The sequence below is a fragment of the Takifugu rubripes genome, chromosome 14, assembly GCF_901000725.2.
Source record: "Takifugu rubripes chromosome 14, fTakRub1.2, whole genome shotgun sequence".
NCBI lineage: Eukaryota > Metazoa > Chordata > Actinopteri > Tetraodontiformes > Tetraodontidae > Takifugu > Takifugu rubripes.
The window spans coordinates 4,556,401-4,571,544 of NC_042298.1; the positions used below are offsets into that span (position 1 = coordinate 4,556,401).

General features: G+C 48.2%; 1 protein-coding gene across 3 annotated transcripts in view; it reads left to right on the plus strand.

The window, feature by feature from the left end:
* pcdh11 (protocadherin 11) overlaps positions 1–15,144 on the plus strand; it is a 107,957-nt gene that overhangs the window by 50,670 nt on the left and 42,143 nt on the right. For 2 of the 3 annotated variants that reach the window (XM_029847202.1, XM_029847204.1), the window contains one exon: positions 11,753–11,788. The exons of the other annotated variant lie outside the window; for it this stretch is intronic. In XM_029847202.1, the coding sequence (XP_029703062.1) occupies positions 11,753–11,788 (36 nt within the window). The remainder of the gene's footprint in view (positions 1–11,752; positions 11,789–15,144) is intronic. 3 annotated transcript variants of the gene reach the window in all.

Consider the following 15,144-nt stretch of genomic DNA (forward strand, 5'->3'; position numbering starts at 1 on the left):
GACCCCTGGCTCTTGGGCTCTGTTGGGGCCGCCAGGCGTTGTTGTTGCTGTGGCTACGGTGCCGCTGTGGCATCCTGCTGACCACATTTGGTCGCTCGTAAATCTCCCAGAGATATACAGTGAGACACAATGTGTCCGTACACCGTGCCCCCTCTGCACCAAGGAGACATGCTAAGGGCACGTGCACAGGGCGCCCAGCACCTTGTTGTCAATAGTAACAGGGATTGGAGCTCTGTTAGTTGAGTTTGCAGCGTGTGGCCCCTGTTGAACATGAGAAGTCTGTAGGGAACTTATTATACAAGTGAAGAAAAAGTGTAATCGAGCCTAAAAGTCTGGACTCATAAAGGCTGAGTGGAACAGGAAGTGACAGCTGGGGGGACGCCTGGTCACTGTCGGCCGCCGCCTTTGTTGTTTGTGTCTTCTGACAGCAGCCAAAAGCCTTTAATGAGTCAGGGAACTCTTTTATAACTCCACGGGTGTGATTTTGATGAGCCGTCGTGCATCTTTTCTTGCGTCTCCTCTCGTTCGTATGCTGCCTCTCCTCTCCGGACCTTCGCCCGCCGCTTCCTGTCCTTGCCAGCCGGCTGCTGCGGACCTCGGCCTCCCGGCTCTGGCTCTTTTCTGCACCTCTGCTCCGGCGCTCTCCTGGTGGACCCCGGCCTCTTTTCCTCCAGAGCGTTGTCAGATTCAGCTCTCTTCCAGAGCAGCCAGGAGAACGGGAGCAGAAAGCTGATTTACAGACTCCCGGAATCTGACATGAACCCTTGTGCCTCCAACCCTGTTTTTTTTATATATATAGATGAATGTAAGATAAGGCTCTGATTCTGGTGGGGAGGACATTCAAACCAAAACACGCCGGCGCTCTCCAACAATGGACGACGCCCCTCGGATTCAAACTCCGCTATCGTCTGAGAATTGATTAGGCCGCCAGCAGCTAATGTGGTTATCTCTTATCTGAAACGTAACGCACTCGGGAGCAATTAGCAAGCGTGTGTATATCATATGGTACCGGGTCTTATCCTGACAGGACGTGAACGCCCAGATCTAACCCCGAAGTTATCTCACCAACTACGACTCCGCCGTTGGCGCCGCGGGCCTAATTTGTACATGTCCAGAATTGATGATCCTTCATTCAAAAGCTTGTGGAGGAGCGACAGTGGAGAGACGAGGAAAATGATCATCATTTCTGCAGCGTTCGGTTTCACGGGCAGGTTGTCGTCATGTAATTGTCTGCCATTAAAGGGAAAGCGCATCGTGAGATTTCCATGTTTAATGACTTTAACCGAAGCCGTCAAGACTTCATTAGGTTGCGCAATGGAGCGGCCCAGAATTGATGGTCTTGGGAAAATGCATAGTTCTTAAAAGTAAAGTGCACAAAAGTTGTGTGTGCAGGTGATCTGGACCAAAACAAAAATGGCTGAAGCCTTCCAACTATAATTATATCTGCAGCAAATGAAGCCGCTGTGGGCTGAACCTTCTTATTTCACAGTTTATCTGTCGGGGAAGTATTATTCAATATTTCCTGTATCAATAATGCATTCCAGCCGCCATCATTAGAACGCCGTGCTGTGGGATGACATGAATGGCAGCTTTTAGTTCTTTGTGAGTTCTCTCTGCTGTTTGATACACATTATTTTAGAATCTCTCTTCAGATCAGTGTCAGATCCACAACAGGCAGACAATATCTGGCAGACATATTAAAAATAAATCTCCAAAGGAAAAAAAAGAGTGAATAAAATCAGCGCTTGCGGTGTCGTAACCTTTGTTCCCTGAGAATGGCAGAGGCCAGGATGGGTGGCGAGGACCTGATGGTACCAACCCGCCGTCTGCTTGGCTGCGCCTTTGTTGCGTCATGGACGAACAACACGAGCTGGCAAAAACAGGCTTCTAAAAACATGAATAGCAACATTTGGTGATATTCACGCTAACACGTGGAGAAAATGTTTCATTCAAGCAAGCTAAAGGAATTAGCTTAGCAATGCTGATACAAAGATAAAGATTATCTTGAGCTGCCCCACCTCTACCCCCGTGAGGGGGTCCATGTCACCCTGGTCCTGCTCAAGGGTTGTCCCTGCTACTTGTTAGCTTGCTTGGGGTCAAGGCTCCGGGTTAGAACCTGGAGATTCTCTTAAATGAGACATAAAACATGAATAAAGTCTGACTGCATTGAAGCTGAATTCATTTAAACTTGTCTAAACTTTTATTTTCTTGATTATTTAGCTGTTTTTGCTCGGTGTTTTTGGTGGCTCGCAGTCCAAACAGTTACATGTTTGGCTCTTAAGATTCGTTAAACTATCGACTCCTTCTGCAGACGTTCCTCTGCTAATTAACTGCATCAAATCGCTGTTTTGAGGATCAACTCAGCAGTGGTGGACTCACGCTGTCGAGGCTAAAGTATTCACTCCGCTGGCGGCTCACTCTGATCTCGACACTCCCAGGAGGCAGAAGGACGCTAAAATCTGTCTCCTGGGTGATCGCAGCAGAAGGTCAGCGGTGATGACGCTCGGAAACAGAAGAATTCTCCTCGTCAGTAATCAGGAAAGAAAGGAGTCTCGATTATTAGCATTTATTTTTGACGCTGATGAGCCAGAAAAGTCGGTGGAAGGGAGGAAGCAGCGACTTCATCTGTTCTCCACCTTCACCAATTGTTTTGATCATATAGCAACACTCGTAGCTGCTAACGCCGCTACGTCCGGTGTTCCGCATGAGACGTGAAGTTATGTTTTTACGTCAGTCAGAGGAGCACTTTTAATGCTAAAGTTCACATTTTTCACCGACTGGAAGCGACGCACAGCCGATGTTTACATCCTGTGGCGCAGTTTTCATCGTCTCTAAATTCAGACGGAAGAGAAAAAGTGGAATACTTAGAAGGAAAGGAAGCAACAGTGGTTCAGGGATGATTACAGGCGCGCGAGCTCACGCAGCGTTGCCTGGGATATCGCTTCTTTCCCCTCTTTCTTCTTCACTCCCTGACTTTGAATATTTCACACTGGCAGAGTCTTTGGAGATGTAAGTCATACTGAGAGCTAAAAAGGCGTAAATAGGAGGGGAAAGAAGCCCCAGCAGATCCTGCAGATGACCTTATTACACGCAGAGTGTACCAAGCAGCCGCAATATTGCCTTTATTTGTCGTTATTACCGCCCACTGTTGCGGCGAGTGGGAGGAATATCAATTTTGACAGAGAGGGTCTCTGGCTAAATGCTAAGGACACCCCCTGCCACCTTCCTCACACACACACACACACACACGACACACATCCCAACTGGTCTGTGAGAGTTTTACTGCCTGTGGCTATTGAGTGAGGGAAAGGCGCAGAGCCGCTCGGGCTGTAATAAGGCCTTTACCAATGTGGAGCGGCGCTGTGCGCGGCGAGAACATATGTTAATGAGCCTGGCAGTGGCCAGAGAAACAGCAAGAGCTTTGGGAAAAATAATAAATAAAATAAATAAACGGGGCTGGCTTCCTGGCAGACGCACCCGCCCGCTACAAAGATATTAATACGGCTAGCACTCAGGGGTGGAAGTAGAGGAGCGGGGGGGGGGGCGCCTGGCAGAGAAGTGAAGTTTGTTTTGGTGGCGGTGGCGGACCCCGTTTGGGCGAGGCAGGCAAACAGAGCTCTGGAGCCGCTTGTGGATTACATCAATGGCGGCGCGTTTCAACTGCCAGAGAATCTGACATCAACATATTTGAGGAAGAGCAAACGGGGATGTGAGCGCGAGCATCGTCTCCGGGTTTTTATCAATGTTTCATCAAGACCGTGCCGCCGGTGGGTCGGCTGTGCTGCTGCTCGGGAGCTGGCGCTCTACATGTGAGGAGGGAAGCTGTCAGCCGGAGACGCGTGTTTCTGAAGAAGCGGCGCAGCACAGACGCACGACCTTTAGGGAACATGGTGGAACAAGAGAGAGAGAAGATGTCCTGACCCCATGTTTCAGCTCAGCATCCTCCGCTAGCAGTTCAGAGGTTGGAGGAAGACGATGATGATGAGCAACGTTCAGCTGTAAGCGCTGCCCTTCAAACAGTAATGATCGTCTGATACGCCTAAAATAGCCGCCATCCTCCAATTAGCTCCTGATGTCTCTCTAATGAAGTCAAACTGGATCAAATTGAACCTTAAAGACCAAATTTGTCTGTTGAGTTTGGTGACGGCTAAATATCGGCTAATTGATTTTAGCGGGCTTAAACGGTGCCGCGTGTTTACATTAATGCAGGTGCATTAAACCGGCGCAGTATTGATGATATGACTCAAAAGTCCCATGATTCCTTGCTTCCCCACATGCATTTTTTTATTTTCTCTGGTGATGTTGACGGCGGCGGACATTATCGGGCCGTCTCCCCCGACGCCTCATGTCCTGAAGTGGGGGGCCAGGGTCTCCGGGGTGGTGCTCCTCATTTATAGGCTTTGTGTTGGGACTAGAAGAATGAGGTCAGGGAGTGGAACTGTCTTCTCCTGGATGGTGGCGGAGCTCTGCTGAGACAGCAGCTGCTCTCATTGAGGAGATAAATTGGAGAAAAGCTCCAGAACTCACAGATCCTCCGTCTGTGACGGAGGATCGGCGATATCAACGGCCGGACCGGCGGCAGCAGCGCCGCATACTTGGGGTGCGAGGTCATCAAAGCTGCGTGAATGAAAGTGAGGCTAAAAAGGAACTAACAGGCACATGTGGTTCTCTTGGATCTTATTTTTTTAATTCAAGACAGGAAAACATTCATCAGGTCAGTTCTCATCATTAGGTCATGCTCCTGTCACCGCTGACTCAGAGGTCTCGTTGACACCGGCAGGCACAGGGGGGATAAAAGAACCCCCTCAAATTATGGTCATTTTCAGACATCTGCAAAAAGCCTCTCTTCTCTCCTTCCTCCGACGTGCTTCTTTAAAAGTGCTCCTAATGGCAACTTAGTACGTACGTGTTAATACAGCCCCTCCAGTTGCTGGGCTCACACTCAAATTATATATCTATATATTTATATCCCTGCCATGTTCTCCCCGCGTCCAGTACAACTAGCTTAACTAATTTAGTTCAGATGCAACACGTGTTCCTTTCTAGCGTTAGCTTAATGGGTTATATTATGTCACATGGTGCACCATTATTGGCTTGTTCTGCTGGAGGGGATCCTATTTAGTGTGAACTGCTTTATGGCTCCATGTGCTTTAATTTCACATCACAGACACTATTTTAATCTATTTGTTTCCTGCGACCCCCCCCCCCCCCCCCACACACACACACACACACACACACACACACCTAATCATTTGGTTATTTCTGCCAGGAGCAGAAAGAACCAAAGAAATAACATATGGCGGGCAGTGAGGCTTTTTCCTGCTAACGCGACCACACAGCAATTGAACATTATGCACAATAATGTAACACAAAGGTTAATATGCACAGATCTTTATTTTTTTATTATTATTATTGTTTCTCTGCTCAGTGCAGCTCTGCCACCAGAACAGCATTATTGCATTCATGTAGCGCGTACTGCTAATTTCAGCATTGCAAATATTTAGCTTTTCCAAAACCAGTCTTCAGACTGAAGTAATAGTCGACTGTGTAACTTCAGGCTGCACGCACCATCCTGATGCACTCTATGAATAATACTGCATTTATTAAAAAATAAGAAACATTCTTGTCTGCTGTGTGCAGTTGAGGTGGGTGTCACAGGCTGCTAGCTAGAGCTCCACTGCTGACCTCTTGCAGTTTCATTAACCTTTAAGTTTATTTTATGTTAGTTTCTGGATAAAGACTCGATATGCTCAAACTGAACCGATGCCCTTCTCAGTTCTTTAAAAAAAAAAGACACAACGCAGGATCTAAAGTGGCGCTGCGCTACAGCTGCACGTGCTGACAGGTACAGTCATCTCTAGTGACACCAGCATGTCTCATAAATATTCACCACGGTGGGTTGTGCAGCTCCTGATCACAGCCTGAAAGGCGACACTGCACAGTAGCGACACGCAATCTGGACGCAACATGGCAACTGGTTGAATCAGGGCAGATCAGCTCTTTCAGGGGTCAAAGGGCAGCATCAGAGGAGCGTCAAGGTGCGCGCTCACTGTGTGTTTCCTGGGGAAGCGCCGCGCTTCGGCCAGACCTCTCAGCTGAAACGTTCCCTCCGGTCTCCAAGCAAAGACACCGTGACATCCGGAATTTGCATTGTGCTAAAGATCAGTGTAGCTGTTGGAGGCTGCTGACACGGGTTCATAACAGCTCTACCCTGTTCTTTTTTTCTCGGAGTAGAGTGGAGCAAGAGGAGGTGAGCAGCAGCGATTTAAAAAAGTCAGAGTCTTCCTCCACTGTAGTCGGCCTCAAAGGGCATTTTGCCACATAGCTTTGCTTGCTAAAGTACCTGCAACCCTCTCACATCAGCGACGAGTCAAGGACGCCTTTTGCTCCATTTGATGCCGTTTGATGTCAGCTGAGATGGGGAAGTAACAAGAGTTTAAAAAAAGCACCTCTCTAAAAATGGCACCGCGCCGCTTTCAAATTTTGTAGCACAATTTTTTTTTCCCTCTCTTCTTTTTTTTTTCCCGCCGCGCGAGCTAATTATTAAGTTAGATGTCACCGCAGTGAGAAGGATGTCCTTCAGGCCGCACGTGATTTCAAGGGACAGCTTGACAAAACTCACTTTGAATTTGGTTGAAAGCGCGTCTAATTGAATTTTGATACGTAATTAAATCAAGCAATAAATCAGCCCAGATCCCAGAGCAACCGACAATTCAACACTCCTGAGCACCACAAGCTAATTATGATAAAGTTATTATCTCAGCCAAAGGGAGCGCTCTGAATGGCTCCTTCTCGCTGCACGTGGGATCTCCTCCACTGGAATGTGCTCAACCTTGAGGAAAGGGCGCCTCTCTTATTGAGGATCCGAACGATCCCATCATCGTTTGGACGGCGACCTAAAGTGGCGCCACCGAAACGTTAGCGGTGCTCCCGATGCGTCGCAGGTCTGCGGTTACAACCGACACTAATTTCGCTCTTTAATCCCTGCATGTGTAGGAAGTGGCGACATTGATTTGACATGGATTTAGCGCATCAGCCTCATCATCCGTGTCCCGGTTTCAAACAGTTAATCAGTTACCTTTCAGGCCGCTGTATGTGCCACGCGCTGTGCATGTAATCTGGTGACAGAAGGGATTACATCAGGGCTAATTATAACTTTGCGGCCATGTGTCATGGTGCTTTAATTCCATTACTAAGAAGGCGAATTTGTCGGCAAAGCGAGGTGTAAAAACAACATTTTGAATCCTTCTAGATGAATCTGCATACATGAATAAAAGACGTTTCGACTTGCTCGGAGCTCAGAGAACCTTCAACAAACAAACAAGGAAGGGAAACGGGCAGACTTCTGCAGCTCCCCGGCAACCGTACTAAATCTGGCCGGAGCCGCTACGGGTTTTTTTTCTTTTTCCCGTAAATGAATTCTCTGCCATAATTACTGGAGTAGCCCCCTTTTGCATAATTTGATGAGCAAAGAGAACATTGATGAACTTTTTTTAATTATTATGCCACTTGGGATTCTGGCACAAGTGCCACATAAAGGGAGGGGTGGGGGTCCGGCGCTCTGGCGGCTAGCGAGCCGCCCCTCCCGCTCCTTTCTTTCCTTGCCACCCTTTTTCCTTATTCACCCAATTTGTCGTTCCAAATGAAACAGCAAAAGGTTAGACTGTGGAGTAATTAACAGCAGCTAGCCTAATGAAATCAGGGGAGGCCGGCACACCAGCAGGATCAATAGCACTGAGAGGGAAGCGGAAGGTGGGATTGTCCGGGGGGGGGCGGGGGGCGTATAGAGAGCACTTAATAACAATAAGCTGATGAAAAGGCAACATGTTGTCTACTTGTAAATCAAAATTGGCTCGAACACGCTGTGACATTATTGCTGTGTAGTAATTGTGTTAGAGGAAAGTTGTTGCTTGTGCACTGTACAAGATTTACACCCCCACCCCCACCCCCCCTCTGCTGAGAGGGTCTATCCCTTTATTGAATGTCAATAAGTACATCAATGCACTTTGGACAACTGAACACCAGTACAGAGGGAAATAGGGATTTTGTTTAGCTAAGGCAACCCTTAAGTGTATTGAAGACTTTATTAGCTCCTTCTGATGGGGAAGTGTTGTGCTTGCAGCCGCTCCATCGGGCTGCATTAGCAGTGGAAGCTGTCAGCAAGGTTTGGTCTTCCTTTAGTCCAGGAAGAAGTGAGAACCCGACTTTAAACGGAGAATAAATGAGGGTCTGCGTGTGTATCAGCAGCCTGGACATTAAAAACAGGACCCCTATGTAAAACCATCTAGCATAGCACCCTGTAGGCCGTTGTGTTGTGTTGTTGCCCTAAAATAATAAAACCCAGAACATAAACTGGATGTAAAGGCCTCCGTAGTTGTTTCTACAGCATAATAAAGTTAGGGGTTGATTAAGTCATTGCACTGACTCACTGTGGCGCCCATCACAGCAGAGATGTGCGTTTTGATTAGGACTCAGGGAGCCATTCGGAGGCGTACCCAACCGAGGCCGCGGCGTTGGAACGCGGCGAAGATGCTGACGTGAAAGATCCGACGCCAACCCCGGATAAAATCATTTCTTCTCCTTTTCCGTGCTGCCGATGATCCCCAGCGTGACGGAAGCGTTGATGAAAGAAGTCGTTTACACCTGAGAACAAAGCAGACAAGAGCGTCTTGCCTCTGTTCCACGGTGGCGTGAAGACAGATAGATAGATAGATAGACAGATAGATAGATAGATAGATAGATAGATAGATAGATAGATAGATAGATAGACAGACAGACAGACAGACAGACAGACAGACAGACAGACAGACAGACAGACAGATAGAGAGAGAGAGAGAGAGAGAGAGCAGCAGCTTTATCTACAGCCTTGATCCCAGTGGTTCTGGTTCTCCTGAAGACGACCACAGTCTGTTCTGAAGATGATTCCAGCTGCACCACTTCACAAACTCATCTGTGAGCCGCCTGCGCTCTGACTCCAGTCAATCTCTAACACAGCCGACCGCAGGAGAGTCATCAGAGCTCCTACAGATGGCGGGATTGAGAGGGAGGGGCCTGAGAGTCGGAGGCGCGGGGAGCGAACAGGAATGGAGATAGAGGAGCTTCCCCTGAGGGGCTCCTGCGCTGCTGATCACCGCCTCAGAGCGGGAGCACCCGAGACACACCAGGCGCGTCCTATCTGACAGATGATCAGCGATCCGGGCGGAGCCGACTCGCCACCTTCTGGCCCGATAAGTGCGGCTGAAGAGTCTTAGAAGCAGAAGCTGGTGACTGAAGCATCAGAATGTGGCGTTTCTGGTGGAGGTCAGGCAGAGGTGTGGCCCAGCTTCTCCAGTCCCTGCAGCACACGCCATCCGTATTAGACCGGTAATCAGATGAACCCGGATGAATTTGGTCCTCGTAAAGGAAGACGGCACACTGATCATGTGATCTCCAAGAACACGTCCGTCCGCTCTCGTCTCTGAGGTCTTCATGATCTTTGTCTGCATCTGGAATCCTGAAGATCTAAAGAGCAGGACATCACGGGCTGTCTGTTGTTACCACATCAGCACTTTAGAAGCATCACTCGTCTTCTCCCAACCTGCCTGTTATTCCAGCTTGGATAGAAGCAGAACACAATAAGTTCTAGTGTTTTTAATCAATTATTTATCCAATATTTTAATGATCAGTGCGCCCGGGGTGATCAAAGGCTCAGCCGGAGCTCTGCTGCATAAGACAGCGCCCTGACGCTTTGATGTGACGCACCAACACGTGCATTTATCTGCGGCGGAACCCTCTCCGCTCAAGTGGCTGCTTTGAATCGGCTCGTCTGCCAGGCGCACGTGCTGAGGGGAGGTCAGCGGCCGATCCACACCGAGGCAGAAAAGAACCCGGCGCCTGCAACAATCACACGTGGAGCGACTGTTTCCAGCGCCGTCTAAAGCTGATGTAACCTGCGAGGGGCCCGCTCAGATCCCCCATGTACATTATCATATATTTAATTGGCTGGCGATGTCTCCAACGGGAAGAACGTGGCACGAGATATTGAATAAAACATGACTCGCGGAGGAACAATCCTCTGATGGCAGCGCAGCCTTAAACGGCCAGTCAGCACATGCAAATGTGCCACGGCCTAAGTGGACCTGACACACGTTGGCTGGATTTGAGGAGGAAATGATAATGACAATAAGATAATGACCAAAATGAATTTAGCTCTGGTGTTCAGCGGGATGGTGCCATTAGCATCCTCTTTTGAATTCGCCGTTTTTCTCTTTTGACGTGTTTTTATGAGCGCGCTGCTGGAGCTGCCTCAGTTTCCTCTCTGCTGGATTTTTTTTTTGACAACGTGCACGATGTCGCTCTGAAGTCCGGCCCAGCTCCTCGAGGAGCTGACGCAGCGACGGCGGTGCAAGCTGGAGCCAAACTCGGACGCACCTTCCAAAACTGCACTGAAATTAGCTTTAGCGTCGGAGGAAAGGAGCCAAAACGCTCCTTTACCAGGCACTTTTGCTACATTGGTTTTAATATCGCTTTAATGTGAGGTTCAAACCTAAAAAGAACGTTGAAGGAATAAAACTCCTTCCCTCCATTTGACCGTTGTCACGCATGATGCTTGAGAATATCTGATTTAGTTGGAAGACTTGAGTGTGTTCCTCAGTCACTCAAAGGATCCGTGCGCGATCAATAGCGCAGAGATAATCCGTTGACAGATCCCTCATGTTTCCTCCTTGTTGGTGGATTCCTTATATTTTCTTTGCAACCCAAGTCGTGTTCTCGGATTATTATACGGAATACAAAGGGAACAAAATTGGCGATTAAAAATTAAATACTCTTATCTCTTTGCGAGTTATCGTCGTCCCCGGAGAGAAGATGCTATTTTGCAGGCTTGCGGGTGTCTTTTGTTCCTAATTTAGAAGCTTGTCACTGTTTATTGTTAATTTTTGATGCTCCATTTGATGTTCTGTTCACTTTCCTCCCTGACACGCCGGGAAAAACATCTTCCTCAAAGCGTCAGTTGTGTGGCTCCTGTTGTCAGGACGTCCCGTTTGCCCTATTCTGTACATTTCGGCAGAGAGAGTGTGTGTGTGTGTGTGTGTGTGTGTGTGTGTGTGTGTGTGTGTGTGTGTGTGTGTGTCCATTCTTGTTCATGCTACATACTGAGGACCAGCAAAGTGGGGACCTTTTGATTTATCCTCACAACTTCATGATTTAAAGTGTCTATTGCCATTAGCACAGTATGGGAAACAGGTATCTTCCTATTCGAAATTTATACTTTGTACCTTTTCTTCTATTTTTTTCTCACTGCGATGAATGCCAGAGATCAAAGCTAAAAAAGATATATTTAGGTAGGAAGCATGTAAAAAGACATTAGAAGGAGCTGCCTGAGGGATAAAGGTTAAGGTGAGGATTGGGTTTAGGGAAAATTAGGGTTGGGGGATTAAGTCAATGAGGGCAAAGATTGAAATATGTGTGTGTGTGTGTGTGTGTGTGTGTGTGTGAGAGAGAGAGAGAGAGAGAGAGAGAGAGGCTGCTTTGCCATGTGAGAATGGAAATGTGGCGTACCCAACAGTGTCAGAAATCAATATGCATTGTGAAGCTCAATCCCAGCTCCAAACTGGCTTTAAAGCCCAGATCTGTTGTCAGTTGTGAACTCTGACTGACTTCAATCCGGAGAAGTCCCCGTGCGCTTGACTTTGTGCTTCATTTCCATATTAAATCCTCTACAGGGCAACAGTCAGCCTATGATGGAAAATAAACAGTACTTGTGTCGTTGCAGGAGGCCTGTCAGCTTGGCAAGATAACCTCCATGAACGTAAGTCTCACACTCCTCTTCTCGCATGTGCATTTCAATAAGCAGCATCAGAGCATGACAGCATGTCCTTTTCTCCTTTGTGCCAGTTACACCTACGTGAAATCTGCACGTGACCTTGAATCCGTCTTGTCGGATATATACCCTTCAAACGGTTGCTGGCATTTGAAAATGTCAATCACGTGACTCTGACGGATTACAATACCTGTTTTTCCCCGTCATCCATCAACTTTTCTTTGTCGTCTACCTTCCCGTGTTGTGGTTAAAAAAACAGCGAGAGTGCCTCAGTCCCGCAGAAAATGTCTCGCCGCTGGTTTACACGCTTGGCCTGTGAATGCGTTGCATCGTTCTGAATAATGCGCCTCACGGCCAGGCTCGCTCGCCCTGAGGACGGGCTGTGGTTGGGCACGCTCCACCCAGGAAGAGGTTTCTTGTTTTAATTATAAGTGCGAGTTTGAGGGGGCATACCGAGCTTTTTTCCAGCGCTTTGGGATCACAGCCTTTTAGCCGACTGTCATAGCCACGATGCTAGCTGACACATTGATAATCTGGTGACGGGCCCCTATTAATTAACTCATTCATTCATTACATATTGGGGCCTGAACATGAGTGAAGATGTTCTGGAAAAACCTGAATATTTTGGGTAAAATCTTGGAGAGCAACACTTGCTCCTCCTGGACATCCTGTTGGCACCTTTGGAGATCTCAGCGACCTTCCGTGCGTCCCGTCTGTAACAGTGCAGGGTCTCTTTGGGATGATGCTCCGAGCGTTCTGACGGCTCCATTACTATTAATTTAGCACGCTGGCATTGATTCGAAAAACATGCTGGAATGATTTGTTGAGAGGAACCAGGCAGTTTTATGCAAAATTTGACTCTTAGCAGCCGCACATGATCTGAATGATTGATTCGATTCCAGGAAAAACATGTAGCTCCATGTATTAGGCATGAGGGTGAAGGTCAGGAGCTTTATTAGCCAACATCACAGAGCAGTGAGTGTTAGCATTTTAGCTACACTGACACATGATCAAGTTGGCTCACACTAAAAGCCCGATATGCACAGCAAAGGTGCACATTTAAGATGTGAATAGACCAGAAAACAGGTGAAACAGAGAGAGGAGTAGTTCAGGGGACAGGAAGCAGGTGACAGGAGAAGGAAGGGGGCAGGCCTTTATATAGACTACGAGGGGCGAGGACACAAATAGAAAAGACATAGGGGTAATTAGGTGGAGGGAATGAGCACACAAAAGCTGACAGACCCGTGGACAAAAACACAGGGAAGCAGGACCAAGACCATGGATACGAAATTGGATGTCAAAGGACCGACGTCAAATCAGCGAAAATAAACTCGTCTGACACACAAGCGGCTGCGTTGGAATATCGGTGCAGAGCCACGAGAACGTTCCCTTCATGTTCTCACTTTAGCTCCCCGCCAGCCTGAACCACGGCAGCCGTGATTCCTGCACGCACACGTGTCTTCAAAGATGGAGGAAAGGCCCAGCTTGGAAAAGGAGAGGGCAGAGGTCCACAATGGATAAGGAATTTGAAATTTCACGGTTGCCGCGTGTTTGGATGTAAATCTAATGTCAACCCGGAGACGCTGGGCGACCTTTGAACTGGAATGCTGCTTGACGGCAGATGACATCTCCATTTCTGTGCTTTTATTATTATTTCAGGGGAGCAGGTCCTGACAGGAACTGCTGTATAGCAGTAATGAGCTGGGATGTAAATACATCCCTCCCGGAGAATGGAATAGTTGCACGTAGAGACGGAGCAGAACCACCCTCAGTTCTGTCCTCCATCTTGTTACGACCGCGCTCGTCGCTATTGTGTTGCTGACTAGGCTATTCATTTGCTCTGAATGATGTAGTATTTGCTGGAGAAGACAAACCCGCCAGCGTCTGAGGAGCACAGAGAGCTCATTCCCATGTTCTCCCGTAGACACAGTCGTCTCCACTCCGCCCAATTTGTCACTTACCTCATAACAAATTCCTGTTAAAGACAGCGGAGATTGACTCGGTTGTCTAGCAACAATAAAAGGTGTCCCCATCTCTTCCTTTGTTCAGGCACAAAAGGCGCCTTGTACTCGTAACCCAAGCCAGCATCTGAAAGGCCTCTGAGTAATATGTTAAATGGTGTTATTTTGGTTGGAGCCCGGTTCTGATGTGCTCCATCTGGCCCTCGTCCTCCTTCATGTTCAGCGTTTCATCACCTCTCCCAGTTTGGTCACGGAGAGACGCCATTTTCCAGCCCTTCCTTCGCTCCGCTGGCCTTGAAACAACGCGCTTCCAGACGTGCAGGAGGATGAGCGCCATTAAGGACCGGAACCACCGACGAGATCAGCTTAGCAGATGACTCATCACCAGAATGCAATTTGGGTAAAATCCCCCCCCTCGCCACGATCATCTCCCCCTTGCAGGTTCCTGCGAATTCCTTATTTTCACCCACATCCCATCGACATAACGAGTAGCATCAAAACAAGGACAAAGGAATGGTGGACGGATGAAGACCAGAGGTTTATGCTAGCCCCCGTCTCCATGGCGCAGTCTTATTCAGGTCTGGATGTGCCCACGAGCTGATCCTTAAAGTCAGACTCAATCTCCCCTGATTCGCTCCTAAGTGGTCTCTCTGTTTATCGCTCAGTGAGGCGTGCGGGGGGGATTTGGCCGGCCGATTTTTCCTCAGCGCAGCGTCAAATGACTGGATTTGTCCGGAGTTTCAGGTGTGGAAGAGTGTGCAGCAATAAGAACACACACAGCAAAAGCGAAAAGTCCAGGAAGGGTCGGTGTTTCAGCCCCTCCCACGTAGCTAAATATAGCCGAGCGCGCACGCCATGACCTGTCAGTCCAAAACTCGCGCTGTTGTTGGCGCGGTTACCAGAGGGAGCGCTTTGGATCGGCCGCCTTCTGCGGTAGAACTTGGCATCCAGCGTTCTTGTTCATTTTATCTCTGTGTACATACTTCTCAAGGCCGTGTTTTATCTCGCTGCGCAAGCTTTGTTTGGTCTTGATATCTCTTACGGCAGCTTGTCTTTGCTTTACGGATTGTTGGCAGCTCCTTTAAATAAGTGATAATGCTCAGCAAAACACTCACCTTGACTCCATGTCGGCTCTTCTCTGTCATCTTTGGGTTTCCCACATCAATGTTTTATGACCTAACTGTTAAGGCGCGCTAATGGCGTTTAGCCGCGGCGGCGAACAGCGTTGGAAAGGAACCCAACTAGCCTTTTGCGGTTTCCTTTTTCCTTCTTTTTTTTTTTTTGATCGTCTGGCACCAACTTGAATAGGAAATGGCGGCGTCCAGGTTGTCACGGACAGCTGTCAGGACTGGTGCATTCTGGATGTCAACGTGGAGCAACTTT